Raw genomic sequence first — 27,086 nt, forward strand, 5'->3', positions numbered from 1 at the left:
TCCCTCCCAGCTTTCACCCACCATGTCCAAACCTTATTCAGGTCTGTCCTAAATGGCCCCTATCCCACTTTGAACATAAATGTTAAAAAAGTAATTGAACAAAGTCCACCCATCGTAGCGCCCTCCCTGAGAAACAACTGGGTATACCCTATATTGTTTTGACATCTACTCCCTCCCAGCTTTCACCCACCATGTCCAAACCCCATTCAGGTCTGTCCTAAATGGCCCCTATAACACTTTTAACATTACAACAATATTGGAACAAAATCCACCCCCCGTAGCGCCCTCCCTGAGAAACAACTGATTATACCCTATATAGTTTTGATATCTACTCCCTTCCAGTTTTCACTCACCATGTCCAAACCCCATTTAGGTCTGTCCTAAATGGCCCCTATAACACTTTTAACATTACAACAATTTTGGAACAAAATCCGCCCCCCGTAGCGCCCTCCCTGAGAAACAACTGGTTATACCCTATATAGTTTTGATATCTACTCCCTCCCAGCTTTCACCCACCATATCCAACCCCCATTCAGGTCTGTCCTAAATGGCCACTATAACACTTTTAACATTACAACAATTTTGGAACAAATTGCACCCCTTGTAGCGCCCTTCCTGAGAAAGAAGTGGATATGCCCTATATAATTTTGACATCTACTCTCTCCCAGCTTTCACCCGGTATCTCAAAACCCCATTCTGGTCTGTCCTAAATGGCCCCTATAACGCTTTGAACCTTAATGTAAGCAAAGTAATCGAACAAATTCCGCCCCTAGTAGCGCCTTCCCTGAGAAACAACTGGGTATACCCTATATAGTTTTGATATCTACTCCCTCCCAGCTTTCACCTACCATATCCAAACCCCATTCAGGTCTGTCCTAAGTGGCCCGCCAATGAACTTGAATACTACATATTCAAACTGTAGTTTTAATCTTAATATGAAGACGTTTTTTTTATTTTTTAACTAAAAGTTTAAATTTAAGGTATTTTCTTTAATTGGTGAATAAAAATAATTAATTTTATTATGTTTTTGCCAAAAAAAACTATGTTTTTCAAAATGTTAAGTAGTTAACATATATGTGGGACGTATTTAACTTACGAATTTAACTTCACACCCTTGTAAAAGTCTAGAAATTTGGTATATATATTTTTTGAAACAAAAGAAGAACGCATGCTTAGTTTCAATAAAATCGGTCACGCCCACCGCCCACGAAACCCATACATTTTATATTTCGTTCATTATTCGACAAAAAGTTTTAAGTTTTCATCCTGTTCCGAAAACTATTTTTTTAATCGAAACAAGGCACTCCCAACTTTCATTTTATTAAAAAAACAGCTTGGGGGACATTTTTTTATTTCCATGGAAAATTTTTAGAGACATAGATTTGGGAATATCTTCTTAACGGTTTATGATATCCCCATAATTTTTTTTTTATTTATGGAGATATGTTATATTTTTCAAATATGTTAAAGGTAAATGGTATTATTAGGAAAATTATTCATATATAAACCACTGAATTGCGTGAAAATATAAGTAAATTTTTGCTTAACACCCTTAAACTATAAGTCTTAAAACTATAAGTGTACATTTCATCTTTAAACATTTCTATACAAAACTGCATCATTTTGAAATTGAGTGTTTGAAAAATTTACTTTTTGACACCAAAATCCCTCTGTGTGGTGTAGGATATATCAAATTGAAATTATGTTTACGCGATATGATAGCTAAATTCAAAAATGTCACTGAATGGCACTCGAAAAAAATACATTAAACTGTTGCAAATACAATCTTTTTAATTATGTAAAAATATAATTTTATTCTTTAAAATTAAAACATAATACATACCTTATCTGTAGAGTTGCAGAGTTTTAAAAAATCATTAAGCGCTGCGTTTGTTTTGTGAGCCATCTTCCTAAAGTTCCAGAATGTTTGTAAGAATAACTTACAGTTGCAACAGACTAAAGCTGGCAAGCCATCGGTTGGTAAAATCTAATGAAAATAAAGCTTATATTCAATAGTACACAATTATTTTAAACAAATCTAGAAGGCGTGAAGAAAATTTTTTTATTTTTATTGTTTTTTGTCCATCTCTTACAACTACCTTTAGAATTGGGAAAATGCTGACCTAGTGTAGAATGGAATGTAAAGATCATTGTGTATTGTTGGTGTTTTGTCAAAACTAATCCCGGCTTTATAATCTCATAAAACTTATCGTAAGTCCTGTATAAGATATTTCTAGTTTTACTAAAAAAATGAGAAAGGTTTCCTGATGAGCTGGCCTAAGCAGCCACTGAAATTACACATACATTACATTTCATTTTTATATTAATTCATTTGAAAACTAAACTTTGGAGAAACTAAAAACTAACAGCCATATGCATAAACATTTACAAAAGGTTTATAAACCAATTATAGGAAAATTTTCATAAAGTTGTATTCATAAACGATTAATAGCTTAAAATACCTTTGATAAACAATTGTTAAATGTAAAAATTGTATAGTAGGTTCGACCATACTTTAAACCTACTTTAAGGAATTCTTTTTGCTTTTTATCTTAAAAAAGAGGATTTTAAAGATAAATTTGGAATAATAGATGATACTATTGCAATTGCTAAACACAATTTCCACTCCGCTGGCGATTAAGTTCCATTTTAATAGTATATGATTTTGTTTGATATTCCTCCGGCAGTGAACTATATGAGGTTAACAAGTGAGTTTGATTGGCATTTTTGTCATTTATTTTTAACCTGCAACGCCATATAGTCATAAAATGTGTAAACATTGTGGAAGAAGGTGCACAGAATCTAATATACCCACTCCGGAATTAAAACTATGTGTTTCCACATAGAAATTCATTAAATTTTGTTAAAATTTAACAAAATGTCAATAAAAATAAATTAATAAAACAAATTATAAAACAGTGATGTTTATTTTATCACAGAATATTCGTCATTCGAATACTTAAATAATAATTGAAATAAACTATATAAAAAAGTTTGTACATTAATACATTTTAGCTTAATATAAATTTACTAGAATCAGATATACATTTTTTATCTAAAAATTAGTTGTTATCTTCAAAAATGTATTATTACTAAAAACAATTAATGAAAAAAATTAAATTAACGAATATTTTATCCTAATTGAAAGCAACACTAACAACAAAAAAGGGGAAATAAATGAGAAGCATTGCCAGCTTAGACAAAAATCAGTACATTAGTTATTGTACCTTTATCAAACTTTTATGAATACAATACTTTTATAAATGGTTTTTAAAGCTAAAGTGTTCGTTAACAAAATTGTGTTTTAAATCTACAATAAGGTTTTTTTATGCATATAGCCGTAAATTTATTCCAAAATTATTAAAATTTGTATTTATATTTTTTTGTTGAATAATAATTTTCTTTAAACAAAATTTATTTTCATAAATTTTGTAGATACAATGAAATTTGATATGATTTTCAAATATGAAAAAAACAATTATCTTCTATCTACAGTGACTCAAACGCAAAATCAAAGAAGAGTTTGTCTGATATAAATGTGCTCTAAACATAAATGTATGTACCAAAAAAAATGTTTTTTCGCTTCTATTTACACTCCACATACCTATATCTCTAAAAAATAACAAAAACTAAAATTTGCATAATTTAAACTGTAAACTTTTGCATAAAAACCAAAATAACTAAATTTTTTGCGTCAAACACAAAATCGGACAGAGTAAAAGAGGTATTCAAAAGTGGGCGATAAATATTTAGTTGCATATAATTTGTTGTCTCGAATGACCTGTAATCGCTTTTGAATCGATTTTACCAAGTTTTGGCATACTTTTGGCTCTTTTGAGGTTCATGCTTCCAGTAAGGACTCTTTTATCTGAACTAACTTGTTAAACTTTAGTTGATGCACTCTCCTAACAAATTCCTCCCAAAGATGCTCAATTGCATTAAATTCTGGGCTCTGTGCAGGAGTTTCTATAAGTTTGAGACAGTTATGGATCAACCAAAGATTTGCAACACCTGATGTCAGCTTGGGATCGTAGTCTTCATAAAAGGAAAAAATGTTTTCTGTACCCACTTTTCCGCACTTTGCTGTAAATTTTGCTTCAAAATGTTGAGATAGACAAATTTGTCTATTTTGCCATCGATAAAATGCAAATTGCATACTCCGGCACTCAATATGCAGCCTAAAATGACAAAACTTGGTAAAATCGATTCAAAAGCGATTACAGGTCATTCGAGACAACAATGCAACTAAATATTTATCGCCCACTTTTGAATACCTATAGACAAACTCTTGTCCGATCTTGCGTTTGAGTCACTGTATATATGGGGGATTTCATGTCAAGTGAACCAACTTTTAAAATCGATTTCTTCCGATCGGGATGAATTTGCCCCAAGGTTAGACCTATTGGATAGTAATTCAGACACAATTTTTCAACAAGATCGGTAAAGAACTCTCTGAGTTAGAGAGTTTCAAAATTTTACATTTTGGCCAAACATGTTTTTTTTCTCATCTATGTAACTTATAACCTATTGTTCTTAGCAAAATATCTCCCAAATAGTTTAGTTAGCTATTTCTTCAACCTTTCGAAAAAAGATATTAAAAAAAAAAATAAAAATTTTTTAATATTTTTTTTTCCGAAATCAAAAACTTTTATGACGTTTTTTTTTTTAAATAGGCCCTTTTTTCTTAAAAGAAAGCTTAAATATTGTCACTATCCAATAGGTCTAACCTTGGTGCAAATTCATCCCGATCGGAAGACATCGATTTTAAAAGTTGGGTTACTTGACATGAAATCCCCCATATATAAAAATACAAGGCCTGACTCACTCACTCACTGACTCATCACCGCCAGCCCAGCAATAAACCAGAAATTTTAAATGCGGGTACTAGGTTCCTTCAACATAATTTAGATCCACTAAGAATGGATTTTTGGAAATTCGAACGCTAAGGTGGATAAAACGGGAAAATATCGAGTAAAACCTGTACCTCTATATCTCCAAAACCAATAAGCATATTCTAGGTGTTAAAATAGTACCAGTAGGACCCATTGCTAACCTTCAATCTCCTAAATTGATAAACATAGAAATAAATAATGAGTATTTATTTATTAATTCTACTTCCACAAAAGATCAATTGAAATATTACTTTTGTTCTAGATGTCTACTAACACAAAACATTTTAAAGTCAATTATTTCGAAATGGCAAAAATTATACACTATTGCTTTATTAAGGGGACGATATTCGGAACTCAAGTACTAAAGGGTAAAAAGGGGTAAACTTTAATACACTATATTTTGGTACTTTTTTGAAAATCATTTCTGCTACTCTATTTTAAGCACTATTATTTTAATTTGATTAATAAAATTATTTTGCTTCCACTGAGACCCGAACACAGGTTGTTCGGCTACAGTTCAGTAGTCTAAACCCTTTCCCCCATATTCATAAACAGTTCTAAAATTTATCAAAGGTGTCACAGATGAAAAAAAGAAATGTCTCCTGTTGAATATTTATTCACGATACTAGCTGACCCGATAGACGTTGTCCTGTCCAAGCAACAACAGCATACATGTAAATCAATGAACATATTTTGAGTTTTTATATAAGTAATAGAATTTTGGTCTGAAATATGAGTGATCACAGATCTAGCACTTTTTCTTGATTAAACGCTTATTGGCCAAGTTATTAGCGAATTTAGATATTTTGAGTTTTTATACAAAAATTTGAGTTTTGTTCAGAAATATGAGTGATCACAGATCGAGCTTCTTTTCTCCATTGGCCAAGTTATTAGCTATTAGAAATATTGTGAGTTTTTATATAAAAATCGATTTTTGTTCTGCAACATGAGTGATCAAGGATCGAGCTCCTTTTCTTGATTAAACGCTTATTGGCCACGTTATTAGCGAATTTAGATATTTTAAGTTTTTTTAAAAAAAATCGATTTTTGTTCAGATATATGAGTGATCACAGATCGAGCACCTTTTCTTGATTAAACGCTTATTGGCCAAGTTATTAACGAATTTAGATATTGTGAGTTTTTATATAAAAAAAATCGATTTTTGCCTGAAATATGAGTCATTACAGATCGAGCTCCTTTTCTTGATTGAAAGCTTATTGGCCAAGTTACTAACGATTTTAGATATATTGAGTTTTTATATAAAAAATCGATTTTTGTTCAGAAATATGAGTGATTACAGATCGAGCTCCTTTTCTTGATTAAACGCTTATTGGCCATGTTATTAGCGAAATTAGATATTTTGAGTTTTTATATAAAAAAAATCCATTTTTGTTCTGAAATATGAGTGATCACAGATCGACCTCCATTTCTTGATTAAACGCTTATTGGCCATGTTACTAACGATTTTAGATATCGTGAGTTCTTAAATAAAAAATCGATTTTTGTTCAGAAATATGAGTCATTACAGATCGAGCTCCTCTTTTCGATTAAAAGCTTATTGGCCAAGTTTTTTGTTCAGAAATATGAGTGATCACAGATCGATGTATTTTGCAGATGTATTTAATAAGTGGACGTAGACAAATTTTATTTCTGTAAAAACTTTTGCGGACTATTGTGAACATTAAAAAAAAATTTGTCAAATCGGTCCAGCCGTGCTGCGATTTTGGATATATATTTTTCTTTCAGTAAAAACTTACTATGAGCGAAATCGATACAGCCGTTTTCCGATTATGTATAAATCGAAAAAGTGGGCGCAAGAGTGGGCGTGGTCCGTAAAAACCTAAGTAGAACTATGAAGAACATTTTAAAAAAAAATTTCAGCTGATGCAATTACCAACGAACGACATTTGATTTTTATTTATATAGATAGATTTTAGATATTGTGAGTTTTTATATAAAAAATCGTTTTTTGTTCAGAAATATGAGTGATCACAGCTCCAGAAATATGAGTGATCAAAGATCGAGCTGCTTTTCTTGATTAAACGCTTATTGGCCAAGTTATTAGCGATTTTAGATATTGTGAGTTTTTACATAAAAAATAGTTTTTTGTTCAGAAATATGAGTGATCACATATCAAGCTCTTTTTCTTGATTAAACGCTTATAGGCCAGTTATTAGCGAATTTAGATATGTAGAGTTTTTATATAAAAAATCGATTTTTGTTCAGAAATATTAGTGATCACAGCTCCAGAAATATGAGTGATCACAGATCGAGCTGCTTTTCTTGATTAAACGCTTATTGGCCAAGTTAGTAGCGATTTTAGATATTATGTGTTTTTATATAAAAAATCGATTTTTGTTCAGAAATATGAGAGATCAAGTTATTGGCGAATTTAGATAATTTGAGTTTTTATATACAAAATTTTTGTTCAGAAATATGAGTGATCACAGCTCCAGAAATATGAATTTCTTTGACGATTGATTCCAAGTATATGCCAAGATGTTAACATTTCGGAGTATAGCAGGTTCGGGCAAATTTATCATCAATAAAAAATCTGGTCAATGTTGTAGATGGTGGTCGATCAACCATTTTCCAGATGCCATGTCACTACCTTTGGTCACATATTTAAAACATTTGATTTGCGAGCATTTAAAAAAAATAGCCAAATCGTTCCAGGCGTTCTGCAATTTTAGATATTTCGAAAAAAAGTGGTCGTGGTAAATTTTTCTTACGAATTTTACTACGAATATTTTAAAAAAAATTAGCCGATTTTAGATAAATCGAAAACAGTGGGCGTAAAAGTGGGCGTGGTCAATTTTTCCTTCAGTAAAAACATAAACTGGATAACTACGAACATTTAAGCAAAAAATTATAAATTATAACATTTAAAAAAAAATTGTCTAAATCGGTCCGGCCGTTCTCAACTGATGCAATTACCAACGAACGACAATTGATTTTTATTTATATAGAAGATTAAATAAAATACTTTAGGAGTAATTTTAATAATAAAATAAAAGTTCACGTTTATTCCATTTACGTATAAATTAAAAGATTAAACAAAAATATAAAAGTAAGACGTGTTTTGTCAGGACGTGTTTCGTACGTATCAAACGACAGACTCAACAATACAATTACAACTGACTGTTAACTATTCAAAAATATATACGCACAAAGCAAAAATGATAAAAACAGGGTTGTCATCTCATTGTTGTCCACTTTACAGTTGACAGTAGAAGAGAATAAATTCTTATTGATTTACACCTAGAGAATTGAAGCAAATTTCGTCAGTATTACGTGGCCTGTAACATGGCACAGACATCGAGGAACTTAAACTGCATCTGCATGGGTTAATTCCCGGTGTAATCTCAAAGGTTACAAAATTTACAACCCCATACTCTGTAAAGAACAATGCTTATACTGGTCTTGGGGTCATATGGCTAAAAATTGCGACCAAAATCATCTGCCTGGTGAATGCAATCGAAGTAAAGACGTTAAATCAAACCCAAAATGTGTTAATTGCGGAGAAGAAGGTCATCCTGCTAATTGGCGAGGCTCCACCTTCTACAAAAATTACGTATCGAGGAAGAAACAGCGACTACGTGACTCACAAGAATTTAAAGCTAGAGCCAACAAGAACGTCAGCAAATATATATCACCAACTGTTAACCCATCCAAGTCTTTTGCAAGCTTTTTTCACAAGGCAGCTGCCGACGACAAACCTAGCCAGACGTCAATCATTGAAGCGTTTTTAAAACTCGCTGAATTTTTCCTTGAGCCAGAAGAGCTGACTCTAGAAAAAGAACTTAATATCTTTGTTAATGAACACAAAAAAAATGCCAAAGGAAGAAGCCAAGGTGGATTTCCTACGCCTTCTAAAAAAAGTTAAACGAGTTCATAGGCCATAGATTGATAATTTTTTTAACATTTAACGTCAGGTCGCTCGTAGATAGAATTCACCAAATTGATCTCACAAATACCCTTAATAGCAACAAAATAGATATCTGCTTCTTACTCTCCGTAGACACAAACAAATTTTCCTTAAAAACTACAACTTTCTTTCCGATAACTCTCCCATATGAGTTGCGATTGCATTTAAAAATAGTATCTCATATAAAAAAATTGTAATTGACGACCTAAGTATTCTTCGTACATTTGTAGAAATCCAAATGAAGATACATAACACGAACAAAAGAGTTCTGGTTGGATCCCTATATATAAAGTGTAACACTGCTGCTAATGGTTTACGCAATAGCTTGGACAAAATACTTCTAGTGGCAAACGGCTTCGATCTATTTCTTCTCGGTGGTGACTTAAATTCCAGAAATCAGGCATGGGGCGCACAGTGGCTCATTTTCGTTTTTCATTGGCCAAAACTCTGTAACTTTTGAACCGATAGAGATATTTTAGAAATTTATTTTTTTTGGTGGACAGATAACTTCTTGAATTTTTCTCCAGTTTTAATTTCATTCAAATCGGTTCAGCAGTTGTTGCGCAACTTAAGGTTATGAACTTTTAATTTTTGTATAGCATTTAGTATGAAAATGCAAATTTTTTGTTTTTTGAATCAGCTATACTTATTAAAAAAGTTATCAGCAGATAAAATCAAGTAAGGAAGTATGTTCGGCCAAGCTCGACTATATAATACCCTACACTATAATTTATTTTCGTGAATGATTTTCGGAAGAGGGCATTATTTGGGAGCTATGACTAATTATGGACCTATCGCCATGAAATTAGGTCGTGTGATTTATGTCTATATGGAAGTTATTTCTATTGAATTTTGTGTTTATACCAACATTTTTAAGAGATTTATGCTCGTTAAAGTGATTTTCGGAAGCGGGTCTTATATGGGAGCTATGACTAATTATGGACCGATCGCCATGAAATTAGGTCGTGTAATTTATATCTATATGAAAGTTATTTATGTTGAATTTTGTGTTTATACCAACATTTTTTAGAGATTTAGGCTCGTTAAAGTGATTTTCGGAAGCGGGTCTTATATGGGAGCCATGACTAATTATGAACCGATCATCATAAAATTAGGTGACATTAATTCAGTTTATATAAAACTTATTTGGAGCAAAATTTGTGTAGATACATATATAAATTAACCATTTACGACCGATAAAGTATAATTTCGGAAGAACATTTGTATGGGTGCTAGGTGAAATAGTGGGCCGATTTCAGTAATTTTCAATAGACTTCGTCCTCGGGCCGAAAAAATGTATGTACCAAATTTTATCGCAATATCTTCAAAATTGCGACTTGTACTTTGCGCCAATCATATGAATCAAAATTAAGCCTTGACTATAAAGTCATCCTGTATAAATGTGTTTTAAAACCAATCTGGACATATGGAATCCAATTGTGGGGAACGGCCAGTAATTCCATTATTGAACTTATACAGAGGGTCCAATCGAGAATTCTTAGGACAATGACAGGTGCACCTTGGTACATAAGAAATGAGAACATCCATAGAGACCTACAATTACCGTTAGTTAAAGATGAATTCAGGAATGTCCGTGAGAAATACATCATGAAATTGTGGAACCACCCGAACCCGCTTGCAAGACATCTCCCACAGACCCAAACAAGATCAAGGCTTCGTAGAGCCGATCTACCGCCCCGCTAAGATGTGGCCCATATGAACATCAACGCTCCCGTCGGAGAGCATTTAGTTTTAATTTTAGTTATAAGATTTTATTACTTATTGTCAGGCCTAAGTAAGGCAGATTCGATAAATAAATAAACGTTAAAAAAAAAAAATATGAACAAGTAAAATAAAAATAAAAAAAAAATTTGGGAGTAATTTCATTCAAATGAAAAAAGTGTTCAACAAACAGGTCAAAACAGGTCAACAAGTATATATAGGCTTAAAGAGGACACCTTGGACTTTCTCCTGGTAGTAAAATTTGTTTAACCCCTTTTGACCCTAAGCACTTTTATTCCACTGAAATTCAAAATTGGCTAAAATATAGCACCTGAGAAAAAAATTAATAACACATAAGGTATAAAGGGTACAGTGACAAATCAGATCAGCTCTTAAAGACTATTATCCTACCAACATAACAAAGAAAAATCATCCAATTATCTATAATGGTTTGCGAGTAATGAAAATTTACTTCCGATCAAATTTACAAAAATCAGGAAATACTTCAGGAGGAAGCTTATTCCACATACGGACAGTACGGCTAAAGAACGAATTTTCCCTGTAATGTGTTGTGCGATCTACTGTCCAGTCGACAACGAATTGATGTGCCCTTGCCGAAGAGCGTGTGTTGCGTAAAAATCTACGGGTTTCGGGCATCTACGGCACATACCATTGTAGTATCGGTAGAACAGTGAAACACAACCCACATTGCGACGATGTTCCAGTGAGTCAATAGAGCTGGATACCCTGCTGGATACCCTACTGTCACCGATAAGCATCTTCGCCCTCTCCTGTACGCGGTCGAGTAACTCCAACATAGACTTCGAAGCACCGGCCCACACATGAGAGTTATATTCCATTTTAGGTCGGATATAAGTGGTGTAAATAGTAAGGAGATCAGATGGAGTGAAGTATTTCTTACACCGTTTTAGAAAACCAAGGCACAAAACACATTTTTCGAGTGTCGAAAGAAACATTCAATTCTTTCGACACTCGAAAAATGTGTTTTGTCCAGCGGACATCGCACTGAATACTCATGCCTAGAACATCAAGAGCTTCTGTTTCCTTAATATTTACACCACCCATAAAAACAGATGGAGCAACATGATCTGTTGTGCGTTTGTGGGTTAACATACAACATTGAGTCTTGCGTGCATTAAAATCGACTCTATTCGCACAACCCCATTCAGAGATTGTCACAAGACCTTGGTTGAGCGTATCATTCATATTTTGCCTCATTGCACCAATCTCCTACAGACTTGGTCTATAATTAAATGCATATGAATGGCAAATGTTGCTGTCATCTGCAAAAGAGTAGATAGGGTTGGAAGTTTGACGTAGAAGGTCGTTTATAAAGATAATAAATAGAGTAGGAGAAAGGAATATTTGACTTTAACAGCATGCCACGCACACAATTGACAATATTTTTATCTAATTTTTTGGCTACTTTAGTTTCAATGTGTTTACTATTAAATGGCATTAAAATTTTGGAAACCGGAGTTAACAAAAAGTTGGACTTTTGGCCGATGAAATTTAGATATGATCCACCGTGGGGCGATAGTATTGGAAATCAAAATGGCAATTTTTTACAAAATTGGCTTCAAGACCATTCTTTGGATGTCACAATAATTTGTCATAACACCCCATCATTTCCAAGCGCAAACTCATTTCTTGATCACTATCTTATAAACGCCTCTTTTGACACACCTAACTACAAGATCTCATCGCTCCCATCGTTCTCAGATCATTTTCCATTGAAGTTGGAAATAGACATGAATGCCACGGATATATTACTTAACAATCCTCGCCTTTTTACATCGTACAAAAATACCGACTGGAATCGTTTTCAACAGGATTTATCAATCAATTCCAATACTATAATGACTCCGAATAACAGAAATTTGGAAAATTCTGAAATTGATAAAATTATAAAAGATTCTAAAGAAAGTTTCAAGTCCATTCATGATCTCCATACGACGAAAATCGAATGTAAGGGCGGTACATTTGTATACTCAGACAAAATTAAGAATTTTTATAAGATAAAATATAGATGGCAGAGGGAATTGAAGAAAATATATCATCGTAATGGAAATAGGATGAGTAACGAATATAATTTACTATCCAAGCAAATACAACTGCTTAAAATTATTATTAGAGGTCTTGTTAATATCGAACAAGCTGACATTTTTAACAATAAATTAAAATGTATCAAGCCGGGACCTGTAGTGCGATTCACTAACTTTTAACGAACCGACAATCGTAATGTTTATCGACATAAATAATCGCTTGCAGTAACGATAGTGTGATTCAGTAATTTATTTTTAACGATTGTTTAAGATATGACATCTCTGTCTACAAAATATCAAAATAAGCGAAAAGTAGAAAACCATTATTTGACACACAATGAAATAATTAACCAGTGGTGTAGTGAGTACAACGTTGACTAGCAATCGGAAGGTTGTTGGTTCGACACTTGGCTGCGACTTACTTTTTTTATTTATTTTTTTTAGTAAATACATAATTTAATTAATAATTCTACTAGCAAAACAACTTATTTCCGTCCAAAATGTAAAGGATTACTTTTGGGTCATCGCAAACAAAAATAAGTACTTCTTCCAGGTGAATAATTAGTAGTATAATCTTCAAATTCTCCTATTTTTTATATTTTATTGTAAATATTAATAAGTTAAGTAAACAAAATTGTGTTTCCATTATTTTTACTATAGTTCCAGCTACAAAAGATGAAGATGACGAAGAAAAAATTGCAAATACACTTTATCGATTAAATAAACACAACTTAAATTATTGTCGCTAACATAACGAAAAAAAACTGCTTAAAGTAACAGCTGACTTCAACCGACAGCAAATATCGTTAAAAATGTTACTGAATAGCAAATTCGCTAAATTTTCGTTATATTTTTTTTAACGATACGATTATCGTTATAAAAGTTAGTGAATCGCACTACTGCTGCCTTTAGACAAGTCTATAACATTGTTGGGAAACATAAATCTCCTTTCTGCAACAGTCTCTATATTACGGAAACCAACAGTGAAATATGTTCAGAGCACTTTAAGGAATAATATTCCAATATACAGGTAGGCCTCCATTTACGCGGTTTGTTGGGCCCAAACAAATTGCGTGTAAATCAAATTCGCGTAAAACGAGGTTCTAATTTAGAACGAAATGCTTTTGTGGGGCCAATAACTTTTTATTTCGCGTAAAACAATACATCAGTCACATAACAAATAAGAAATTGGGACCTAAAAATCGCGTTAAATCAAAAACACCTTAAATGCAAACGGACGTAACTACACAAAAATTCAAAATTGAGGTTTTGATTGATTATGGTTCTTTTTATCAAACTACATGTTCACGCAAATTTGCGATCAAAAATTACAACTTTACTAAAGAAATTCAAACGCAAAAAATTGTCAAGAATACTCTATTATTATTGATTTTATAACGTGTTTTGCTTCTCCTGTAAAAACAATAAAAATGTAATTACGTCCGTTTGCATTTAAGCTGACGATATATACTTTTTAAGTAAACTTATTTTATTTTTACTTTTATAAACTTAAAAAAAGTAAAGTATCGAAAACAAGTAAGAGTGCTATATTCGGCTATGCCGAATCTTATATACCCTTCACCTTTGTTGTGGATGCATTATTATTTTTTATAATTAGTATCTATGTATGTACATTGCCCACTTTCAGCGTACAGCATCCTAAATTTATCAAGAACACAAAAAACAACAACAATGCCAAACGAAACAAAACACCAAAAGAAAAACAAAATACGCAAGGCAATGAAACCAACACACATCCAAACATACGTTTAATTGTATAAAAAACAACAACAACGCCAAAAGAAACAAAACACAAAAGAAACAAAATACGCAAAGCATGCACATCCAAACATACGTTTTGTTGCTTTTTTGGGTATAATTAAGAAAAAAATGTCAATTAAACAAGTAAGAGTGCTATATTCGATGCTATGCCGAATCTTATATACCCTTCACCTTTGTTGTGTATGCATTATTATTTTTTATAATTAGTATATGGGGAATTTCATGTCAAGTGAACCAACTTTTGAAATCGATGTCTTCCGATCGGGATGAAATTTGCACCAAGGTTAGCTCTATTGGATAGTAACTCAGACACAATTTTTCAACAACATCGGTCGAGAACTCTCTGAGTTATAGGGGGTAAAATTTTGACAATTTGGTCAAACAGGGGTTTCGGGCATCTACGGCACATACCATTGTAGTATCGGTAGAACAGTGAAACACAACCCACATTGCGACGATGTTCCAGTGAGTCAATAGAGCTGGATACCCTGCTGGATACCCTACTGTCACCGATAAGCATCTTCGCCCTCTCCTGTACGCGGTCGAGTAACTCCAACATAGACTTCGAAGCACCGGCCCACACATGAGAGTTATATTCCATTTTAGGTCGGATATAAGTGGTGTAAATAGTAAGGATATCAGATGGAGTGAAGTATTTCTTACACCGTTTTAGAAAACCAAGGCACAAAACACATTTTTCGAGTGTCGAAAGAAGCATTCAATTCTTTCGACACTCGAAAAATGTGTTTTGTCCAGCGGACATCGCACTGAATACTCATGCCTAGAACATCAAGAGCTTCTGTTTCCTGAATATTTACACCACCCATAAAAACAGATGGAGCAACATGATCTGTTGTGCGTTTGTGGGTTAACATACAACATTGAGTCTTGCGTGCATTAAAATCGACTCTATTCGCACAACCCCATTCAGAGATTGTCACAAGACCTTGGTTGAGCGTATCATTCATATTTTGCCTCATTGCCCCAATCTCCTACAGACTTGGTCTATAATTAAATGCATATGAATGGCAAATGTTGCTGTCATCTGCAAAAGAGTAGATAGGGTTGGAAGTTTGACGTAGAAGGTCGTTTATAAAGATAATAAATAGAGTAGGAGAAAGGAATATTTGACTTTAACAGCATGCCACGCACACAATTGACAATATTTTTATCTAATTTTTTGGCTACTTTAGTTTCAATGTGTTTACTAAGGAGTGAGATCGAAAAATTCTTAACACACGTTTTTCATTACATTTTTTAACCCAAGTATTATTTGAATTTTTTTTTGATCAAGTTACCTTTGAAAAACATGTCAGTTATTATGTGTAATGTCAATTATATTAATTTTTTTGTTAATCTGATTAAAATGAGTGACCAGAAAAAAGTGCGTACTGAAATTATTAAATATTTTCAACAAAACCCAACTTGGTCTTACAAAAAGTTGGCCAAGCATACAAAGGTCTGCCGTCAAACTGTTTCCAATGTTATTAAACAGTACCGGGAGAACTTGTCAGTTGATAGAAAACCTGGTTCAGGTAGAAGGAATGGTCCACATGATGTTTCTAAAGCCAAAAAAATAGAACGCATTTTCAAAAGAGCTCCCAACACATCCGGTAGGAAAGCAGCCCGGTTAGCTCAGTGCTCGGACTATTTGGTACGAAAAGTTAAAGCTAATGCAGGTTTAAAAACATACAAGGCTCAAAAAGTTCCTGACAGGAACGCTACTAAAAATTTAGAGGCCAAAAACAGAGCACGGAAATTGAAGTCAAGTTTTATAAAAAAATATTCTTGCTGCATAATGGATGACGAAACGTATGTTCTGGCAGATTTTTCGCAACTTCCAGGTCAAAAATTTTATGTTGCTGATGCTCGAGGGAATGTTGAAGAAAAGTTTAGGACCCAAAAGCAGACAAAATTTCCCAGAAAGTTCTTGGTATGGCAAGCAATATGCAGTTGCGGCAAAAGAAGCCACTCATTTGTTACAACGGGCTCTATAAATACCGAAATTTACATCAAGGAATGTTTACAAAAAAGGCTGCTTCCATTCATAAGACTTCATAATGTGTCCACTTATTTTTGGCCTGACTTGGCATCCTGTCACTATGGCAAACAAGCCCTATAGTACTATAGCTGTCCAAAATATATATTTTTGTAAAAGATCACTTTTTAGGAATAGTTAAATTAATTTTTCAATAAAATTATCAGCTGTATAACAAATTTTGCGACTATTCAGGCATGATGTTGCCAGACTATATATTAATATTGTTAAGTGTGACAGGTGGACAGCATCCCCTTTTTAACTCATTTACACGTATTCTCCATTTGTTTAACCATGTTTCCACACATCTTAAGTAGCCATCTAGTATACTAGATGCTATATATGGGTTTTCATGCGAGCTAATAATTGCGGTGTCATCAGCAAATGTAGAAATAGTCAATTCATCGATCGTAGGCAAATCAGAGGTGTAAATCAAATAGAGGGTAGGTCCAAGAACACTTCCTTGTGGTACTGCTGCTCCAATCCTATATTCTCTTGTCACGTAATCGATGTACTTAACTGTAAAAATACGGTCCGATAGATTAGATTCCAATAGTTTATGAGTAGATGGTGGCAGCAAACATTTTATTTGTGCCATACTTTATCAAAGGCTTGAGCGACATCCAAAAATTTTGCAGAACAATATTTCTTTAATTCAAAGGATTTTCTTATCTCTCCGGTTATACGATTAAATTGTTCGATTGTTCCGTGACGTTCCCGGAAACCAAATTGATGAACTGGGATATTTTTCTCATTTAAAAATGATATGATTTTCTTTTGGAACACTTTTTCGAATAGCTTCAATAAGCAAGGAAGTAAGCTTATTGGTCTATAGGAGGATGGTACGGTCAAGTCTTTACCTGGCTTTGGTATCGTTATTATCTGAGAAGTTTTCCAATTTGTCGGAAAAACTCCATGTTTAAAGATCGCATTAAATATTGTAGACAACACAATTATTGCCACACTCGGTAGGTTTTTAATCATAGTAGGTGTAACAGAATCATTTCCAGGTTATTTTTTTAATATTATATTATCCTTGATTACTTCGTTAATGTCTTCTGGGCTTATAGCTAATATGTTATCATTAGATAATGTTGACACAGGTGGCTCTTCAAGTTCAAAAACAGTTGTTGGCGAGTTTGGTTGAAAGACTGTACTTAAGTGATAGTTTGGCCATATTTCACAAAAACCGTCAAAAACTCTAAAATTTTCAAAGTGAAATTTCAAAAAATTTTCAAAATTTTCACAAATACAATTCAACATTCTCCCTTATATGTGTAGCAAGCCCAGTCCCTTGACTCCATTTTCCATATAGTGGGATTCCATGCGATGGAATAGTTTGGCCATATTTCACAAAATCCCTCAAAAACTCTAAAATTTTCAAAGTGGAATTTTCTAATTTTCACAAATACAATTCAGACAAATATATTTTATTGTCTGATAGAGTGGTTCCTTGGCTTCATTTTTTATATGATCAATATGAGTGACAAAGAAGCATTTGCCCTAATACCCAAAAAATCTTTCAGTTATATTCAATTGTAATTAAATTTTAAAAATTTACCAATTTTACATTATTTGTATTAATATCTTTATATTTGAAATAATTCTTTCATTATTTTAAAATATTATTTTTTTAATTTGTGCCAAATGTTTCTAAAAAAATAGTTCACATATTTAAATATGTGTGTAATAGTTAAATATGTCGTTACGTCATAACATAACTTTGGAGTCAAATATGTAATAACGTAAGCTCTTACGTAGAAACATATTTAACTCGGCATATTTATCTTCACACACATCAGAAATTCTTGCAACAACCTCAACAACAACTAACAAAACCATTCAATTGTTAGAAACCGTGTTCGCTAGATTTGGTATTCCACAAACCTTAGTTTCGGATATCGGTACACGATTCGTTGCAGCACAATTCGAGATGTTTTGTCAACAAAATGGTATCGACCCCATTCGGACAGCACCGTACCACCCGCAGTCAAATGGGCAGGCTGAAAGGTTTGTCGATACGTTGAAAAGATCTCTTCAGAAAAATCAAGGGAAAGGAGGCTTACAGGACGCTCTTCAAGTGTTCCTATCTACCTACCGTAGTACACCAAATCCCAACACACCTATGCAAAAATCTCCAGCAGAGATTATGCTAGGATGGAAAATAAAGACGCCACTAGACTTGCTTAAGCCAAAAGTTCAACACAGCAATGTGTATGACGAACGCCAACAAATCCAAAATAAACAATTCAACGAGTACCATAAAGCAAAGCATCGTCAATTTCTAGTCGGAGACACCGTTGATGTAAAGGTTTATCACAACAACAAGTTTAGATGGTCAACAGGTCCAGTTAAAGAACAAATAGGAAAAGTAATGTACAATGTTCAACTACAAAATTCAAATAGGACTATCAGACGTCATGCAAATCAAATGCGTTTGCGTTCAAAGCAATTGCCTCTTGAAGAAGCTGATATGAAATTACCATTGGATATCATTTGCCACGAACCGAAACAACAACCACCTAGGCAACTGACGATACCCTTGCCAGTTCATAATGACCAAGACAGTGAAGGAAATACGCCAATTCGCAGATCCGCTAGAGAGCGAAGACAACCCCAGCGGTTCAGGGACTTTAATTTTTAACGAGGAAGGTGTTGGCATCACTGTTTTTATAAATGTCATATCAAAAGAATTTTTAAAACAAGAACTCATAAGAGCTTTACCGGTGAAACAATTAAGTTATATTTTATAGTATTGCGTATTTAATAAGTAAATTTGGATTAATTAAATAAATATATTTGAATTGATTTCTTATGTTGTTTCATTAAAACACAACAATTACAAGTAAATAATACCTGAGATTCTTATAACTATTTTCAATTAATAAATTCAATAAAAACAAAAATAAATTATCACTTTAGATTAAGGCACCCCAGCCACGTCAAAAAAAATATGTATTAATAAATATCATAATTATATTTATTGTCCATCAGTAGCTATTCGTGAGTATTTAAAAAGTCTTTTTTTAAACGAAAGGAATTGTGAGAAGAAGAAAAAATACGTAACGTAATAGGCAAAAAGTTCCAGAGTCTTGCTATCCGCACAATAAAAGATTTTTCAAAAAAAGATGTTGAGATTCTAGGTAAATATATTTGGGGATTTCTAGTAGATCGTGTAAAAACAAAAGTTCTGCGTAACCGAGGAGGTTTGGCATTTTTTATAACTTTATAAAACAAAATCGACATTTAATAAAGTTTTTAAAAGTACATCCAAGAAAACGAGAAGCAAAGTTCGTAATATGTTCATAGCGTCTAATATTATAAACAAAAGGCACTATTAAGTTAAATATACGACAAATCCTTCTCAATCGCATGAGCCAGTACCAGAGTAAACTTCAAGACCATATAAGATTTGTGAAAACATTAAAGCATGAGCCAAATTATATCTAATTCGTAATGGTAAATATAATTGTGTTTTATTTTATAAGTTCGTTAATGTTAGATAATAAATGTCCTGTTTTACCTATTTTTTGGGCGCTTTTTTGTCCCCGTGAAAAAATAATTTAAAAAAAGTACCTTATAATTATCAGCAGGGCAACCAAAAATATGCAATATCATATTTTTTGCTGTGCGTCGTATAATCATATGAGTTAGTTATTTATCCGTTTCAGACAATTTTAAGAATTTTGGCATCGATTTGTGTTCTATCTTTTGTAGGATTATAATTGTATATATAAATCCAATCGAAACACGCGTTGAATCATTTCATGTAACATTTTATTTCATCATAACTTACGATCTAACTATAAAAAGGAATATGATAATTACAGGAATAATTTACAATGTTGCCAGACTATTACAATTCACAATGGGACATAACAATCTCCCACGCTTAATAGAAAATAATGGAATTCAATTTAGGAATATATGTATAGACAAAAATACAATGTTAAGAATTTTATGTGCAAAATAAATTAAAATTGATACTTTCTTACTCTGCCAAGTACTCATTTAAATACGTGGGTCTCTTGCGAATACGTTCAGATCTTCGAATAATTTGCTCTTGACTCCCTTGAGGTATTCAGGAGGTTGTTGGGCATTCGGCACCTCTGCTTCATGGACTTCTGATTCTTGTTGATTTTGAGGAATTACTGGTTCGAAGATTTGTTGATTGTAATCGATGTGTTGTTGACTTGACGTGTTGCTTTCAACATCTGGAGAAAAGTGGACTCTACGTTGCTGAACTTTAGTAGATTTAATTTGGTCGATATGTCGTTTTAAAATGTAACCATCATCGAGTTTTATAAGATAATGCAGTTCACCAAACTTACGTAGAACACAACCAGTCTTCCATGCCGATTTGTTATTTCTCATGTGAAGTACCTGTACTCTTTCTCCCACGCTGATTTTTCGTACCCCTGGAATGGGTTTTGAAGGTTTGAATTTGATACAAGGTTTCAATGCATCTAGTCGGATTCGAATACGTCTGTTGAAATACAATTCCGCTGGACTTTGGCCAGAATTGAGGGGTGTAGCGCGGTATCTTTGCATTATTTCATTTACTTTTTTGTGTAATGATCCTGGTTCTGACGCCATTGACTTTAATTTACGTTTAAGCGTTTGTACGTAACGTTCCGCTAACCCATTTGTACTAGGGTGACCAGGTGCTATTAATTTTTGAAAAATTCCGTTTTTGTTGCAGTACGTTTTAAACTGATCACTTGTAAAGATGGTCGCATTATCAGATACCATAATCGAAGGAAATCCATGTGTTGCAAACATATCCGAAAGGAGATTTATTGAAGTCTGCGATGTAGGCGCATCCCGTATGATTCGAATTTCTGCCCATTTGGATTTTGCATCAACAGCAATTAAGAAAAAGCTGTCTTGAAATGGGCCTGCATAGTCGATGTGTATTCTTTCCCAGTTTTCGGCTGGTTCCTCCCAGTGATGAAGTGGAGCTTTTGCAGGTTTAGATTGAACTTGAACACATGCTTCGCACGATCTTACCATTTCCTCTATCTCACAATCGATCCCTTTCCAAAAGCAATATCTTCTGGCGAGCTGCTTCATCCTTGTAATGCCAGGATGAGTACGGTGAAGCTCTTGTAAAATTGTAGATTGAAGACTTTTTGGAATTAAAACTCGTTGACCCCTAAAGATAATGCCATTATTAAGGGTATAAATATCATCACTCTCACCAGTGTTCAGTAACTTTGACATGATTTTTGAAAGATATGGGTCTTTAGCTGTTTCAGATGCCAAAATTTTAGCATTTACATATTCATTTGAAATTTCGAAAACAGATACTGAGCATAATTCGTTTACTTCTTCATTTATTAATTTATCTGTAGATGGTATTTCTATAATTTTTGTTGCCCGTGATAGACAATCGACATTTATATGCTCCGATCCCTTTTTGTACTTTATTTCATAATTGAAGCTTGATAGGAATTCGGCATAACGAAGCAACCTAGCTGATGTTATTGCTGGCATTTTGTTATTCTGATGAAAAATACGAGTTAATGGTCGATTATCAGTAATGAGTTGAAATTTTCTACCGTAAAGGTACATAAAAAAGTGATTTATTGTAAATATGATTGCCAAAGCCTCGCGATCCAATTGACTATAATTTCTTTCAGCAGATGTCAAAGATCTAGATGCAAACGCGACAGGACATTCCACGCCGTTCACCATATGTGACAGCACTCCCGCAATCCCTGTGGGACTTGCATCGCATGCTACCATTACCGGCATTTCAGGATCAAATGGCGTTAAAACCTGATCGCTGGATATAATATTTTTGAGATTTAAAAACGCTGCTTCACAACTAGAAGACCAATAAAATTTTGTATTTTTTTGAAGTAATTGACGTAATGGAAAGGTGATGGTTGATAAATTCGGAATGAATCTAGAGTAGTATGTTACCATTCCTAAGAATCTTCTAACATCATCTACCGTAGCTGGACGTGGTATATTGACGATTGCCTGAATTTTAGCTGGTGATTTTGATATTTTATTGAATTGAACAACATGACCTAAATATTCTATTTGAGTTTGGAAAAATAAGCATTTACCTTTATTTAGATGTAAATCGTGCTCTTTTAGTCGTTGTAGACATTGAATTAAGTTGTTTTTGCATTCTGTTTCCGTTGCCCCATGCACAATTATATCGTCGAAATATGACATGGTGTTCTTTAAACCAGCTAAAATTTGTTCTATGATACGGTTGAACTCTGAAGGGGCTGTTTTTATTCCAAACGAAAGTCGATTTACTTTGTACGTACCTCTATGGGTTGATATAGTTTGAATACTGCTTGATTCTTGACTCACTCTCAAATGTAAATATGCCTTAAAAAGGTCAAGACGACAAAAATATTTCGATCCTTTAAGGCTGTTTAAAATTTCGTCAATACGACGTATTGGGTAATTTGCAGATACGAGTTGTTGATTTATCCCAACTTTGTAATCGACGCATAGTCGCACTCCACCGTCTGCCTTGGGAATAATTACAAGCGGAGATCCCCAGTCACTTCTTTCTACTTTTGAAATAATGCCAGCTGCTTCCAAATCATTAAGCTCCTTTTCGACACGATCACGCAGTGCATATGGAACTTCACGTTCTTTATTGAAAATAGGTTTTGCATCTTTGCGAAGTTGAAGCGTAACTTCAAAATTTGGTACACAACCGACAGCTTCAGTAAAAACATCTTGAAATTGATTAGTTATGTCTGCTATCGAAAACACTTCAGTCATCTTGTTGACATTTATTTTGTTTAATAGCTGATTATCTACTTGCTGAAGATCGATGTTTAAACGTCGTATCCAACTTCGTCCCAGAAGAGCGTCATACTCATTGGGCACTACATACATTTCTTCTACAGATCTACGATTGTTGTAGCTTACTTCGACTTTTACTTTACCATCCGGTATTATAATATTTTTGGTGTACGATCGAAAAGCGATAGAAGAGGGTTCAAGTTTCGTACTGATTTTAAGCTTCTCAAATTGATTTCTAGGAATTAAGGTAAATCCTACTCCAGAATCTACTTCAAACTTTTGAGGTCGTTCATTTATTTTTACAATTACGTAGTATTTTGCAACATCATTTTTATCAGTGCAGTGCTGAGTGTTGTGTATATCGACAACCTGATTGATGCCATATACCTGGTGTATTTCATCATCATTTTCATCATTAAAAGGCATTGAATTTTTGTTTGCTGAACTCATTATAGTTCTAAGACATACCTTTTGAACATGGCCTGTTTTACCACACGACCTGCATTTGAGGTTATGTCGGTTGGTGCGACATTCGTTTGTTTTATGATTATCTCTTCCACATCTTATGCATAAATTTTCAATACCCAGTTGGCTAAAATTAATTTTCGATTTTGAACGTGTGCGTGGTCTTGATGTTGAACGATTTCTCGAGCGATTTCTACTGCGGTTTGACCCGGTAGATTTTGGGTGCAATTTGTTGACATCACTTAAGCAGCTTGGTTGTTTTGAATTCAGTTCGCGACTATCAATTTTAGAAGCTTCCAAAGATAACGCTTTTTGAACAATCTTCTCAAAATCAGCCTCTTCAGACTGAAGGAGTTGTTCCCGTATAGTGTTGTCTTTGATTCCTCGAATAAATTGTGCACGTAGGAAAATATTAGAAATATCAGCATGACATTCACATGCCGACACAAATGCACAATCGTTAATATCACGCCGAAGAAGTGCCACATAACTAGCCACTGTTTGCTCTTCACTTTGATATGTTGATAGAAAACGATGTTGAATAACCAATATATTTTTCTTGGGGCATAAATGTGTACTAAGTTTTTCCACTAAATCATCGTATTCGACATCTGTAATATTCTTGGGGGCCACCAATGACACTAACAATCTAAAATGTATTGATCCGATGGAATTCAAAAGCATTTGTTGGCACAAGGATCTATTTGTTAAAGCCCCTTTCATTCTCAAGTAATTTTCGAACCTTTGATGATATAATTTAAAGTTTTCTTTGCTTTCATCGAAGTTTTCAAATGGCGGCAGTTGCACTTGTAATGGCGGCTGCTGTTGTTGTTGTGTTTGTTGAAGAGTCGAATTTGAATTTACTTGTTGTAACAAGTCACGTTGAGATTTACTGAAAACTTCCAGCAATTGTTTGAATTGTTCGTCGTTCATGATGGTGTATTTTCTTTATTTTATTTTTGTTTTTATTTGAAATTAATTTTCACCCGTCGCCACTTTGTTCTATCTTTTGTAGGATTATAATTGTATATATAAATCCAATCGAAACACGCGTTGAATCATTTCATGTAACATTTTATTTCATCATAACTTACGAACTAACTATAAAAAGGAATATGATAATTACAGGAATAATTTACAATGTTGCCAGACTATTACAATTCACAATGGGACATAACAATCTCCCACGCTTAATAGAAAATAATGGAATTCAATTTAGGAATATATGTATAGACAAAAATACAATGTTAAGAATTTTATGTGCAAAATAAATTAAAATTGATACTTTTGCTTTTTTTTCATATTTGTGCATATTTAACTCATAACTGCATGTTTTTGTTGCATATTTTCTTTTTTTTCATTATTTTGTTTTCTTAATATAATTCTGTTGTAATTTTTCATTTCTATATTCTAATAAGTATTTTGTTAAAGTCCAATGATAATTAGCCTAAGTTACTTAAAGAAGAAATGAGAGTACGACATGAGAGAGTCGACATATCTTCTTTGAATTTTCGTTAACTTGAGGGACCTTAACTTCCATATAGGAAATGACATGATATTTTGAGTCCAGCAACAAAAAATGTTTTTTTAATCGCCGCATTGTAAGTCTTTTTGATAATTTAATATAAATTTTGGAAGCCGAATTTATTTAGATGTTAATCTACATACATTTTGAATGCTCCAAAATCCATGGCAATTTTTTACCAAAAAATTACACATAATTTAGTTTTTGAAACATAATAAAAAATTGGTTTTTAAAGCTTCATGTACAATAGAAACAGTTACATCCAGAACATCCTCTCCCTACTGGTCCCACAAACATTGGGACACATAAAATCAGAAAGTAAATTACTAAAAAAGTTTGAAGTAATAGGTAGTTTAAAATTGAATTGATTAAGATTGTCTATAAAACTTAGCTTAGTTTGAAAATTTCAAAACTTAAGTAAGCACATATTAATTTATTGTAATAATAAAATGAATTGAGTCAAACTATTTTAAGATCGAAATTTAATCCTTTAATAAACAATTTGAAGTTATGAGCTCAATATTTTATTAACCTATTATTTATTTTTTTAATAAAACTTTGAAATCAAAGCAAAACCAACTATTTTTAAGTGCATATTTATGGTTTTAAGTGCATATTTTTAGAACATATTTTTGGTTGCGCTGATTATCAGTAATACGTACTATTTGAAAATAATAGTTCATGGAATTTTTATTGAGAAAATACGTTTTGATAAAAAAGTACCAAAAAATAATACAATTTTTAGGCCTTAGGAATTCGAATTTCAAAAAAGTACCAAAAAGGTTTCTAGTCCTTATTGATCTCAGCCAGATGCATTTAATATAGTATTTCTATGTCTATTTATGTAGGAGATATACATATTAACATAGGGTTCTACGGGGACTATTTTTACCCCATATGGCCACTTGAATTTCGAATTTCAAAAAAGTATCTGACACCCGTCGGCTCTTTTTTCATTAAAGGCGGACGCATTTAAAATATTATTTCTATGTTTATTTGTTTTGGAGATATAGAGGTACAGATGTTACCCGTTTTTGCCCCATTTGTTCCCCTTAACGACCGAATTTCCAAAAATTCCTTCTTAGTGGATCTGCATGTTGTAAAAGGAACCCATTTCCCGAATTTCAAGTTTCTAGCTTTAGCCGTTTGGGCTGTGCGATGATGAATGAATCAGTCACGTTACTCTTTTATATATATAGATAAAATCAATTTATTTAATTCACTAAAAGTTACAGTACTTACTTCTAAAGACAGGCACTTTAAGATTTGTATTACAATGTTTGCTGATGAATCATCTAAACAGAACTGCTTAGGGCCATCACTAATGTTTTTATTAAAATGACATGAATGATTTTGCATTGATTCATTAAAATCGTCACTAATGCCAGAAGACGGATTAAATACGGGCAAAGATTGTTTACAAATATCTAATTCATTTAAATTATCTGAGTATTCATCATCATATTGTATGTTTAAAGAATAAGTTTGCAACGGGTTAATTGACAAAGGCACTCGCGGTAGCGTCGAATGAAGTATGGTTGGAATCGAGTTTTTTAAATTTTGTTTATTTCGATATTTATCACAGCTGCGGCATTTACGAGCTCTTTTGCAGCACTTGCCATTGTCTAATTTTTTGTTGCATTTACATTCATTACTATAATCATTTGGTACACTATTTGTACTGTAAATTCGATGTGCTGATATATCATGTTCCTCTATTAACATTAGACAAAGGCGACAAACTTGGAAAAACTTTGGTGGAACACTACACATAATTAAAATAAAGAAACACGTATATAAAATAGACAAATATATAAATTAAAAAAATATATATTTTATCATTGTATGAAGTAAACGATGCATTATATGTTAAATAGAACCCAGTCTC

The 27,086-nt window shown here is 33.0% G+C and overlaps 1 protein-coding gene across 1 annotated transcript; it reads right to left on the reverse strand.

Annotated features, from left to right (window-relative positions):
* Nucleotides 1-1,765: 1,765 nt before the first annotated feature.
* On the reverse strand, nucleotides 1,766-27,086 carry LOC135950603 (uncharacterized). Its single transcript, XM_065500135.1, has 3 exons — nucleotides 26,441-27,086; nucleotides 1,844-1,987; nucleotides 1,766-1,786 (listed from the first exon to the last, which is right to left on the reverse strand). The coding sequence occupies exons 1-3, from the start codon at nucleotides 26,969-26,971 to the stop codon at nucleotides 1,766-1,768; spliced, it is 696 nt and encodes a 231-aa protein (XP_065356207.1). The 5' UTR covers nucleotides 26,972-27,086.

Source organism: Calliphora vicina, chromosome 2, assembly GCF_958450345.1.
Source record: "Calliphora vicina chromosome 2, idCalVici1.1, whole genome shotgun sequence".
Classification (NCBI taxonomy): Eukaryota; Metazoa; Arthropoda; class Insecta; order Diptera; family Calliphoridae; genus Calliphora; species Calliphora vicina.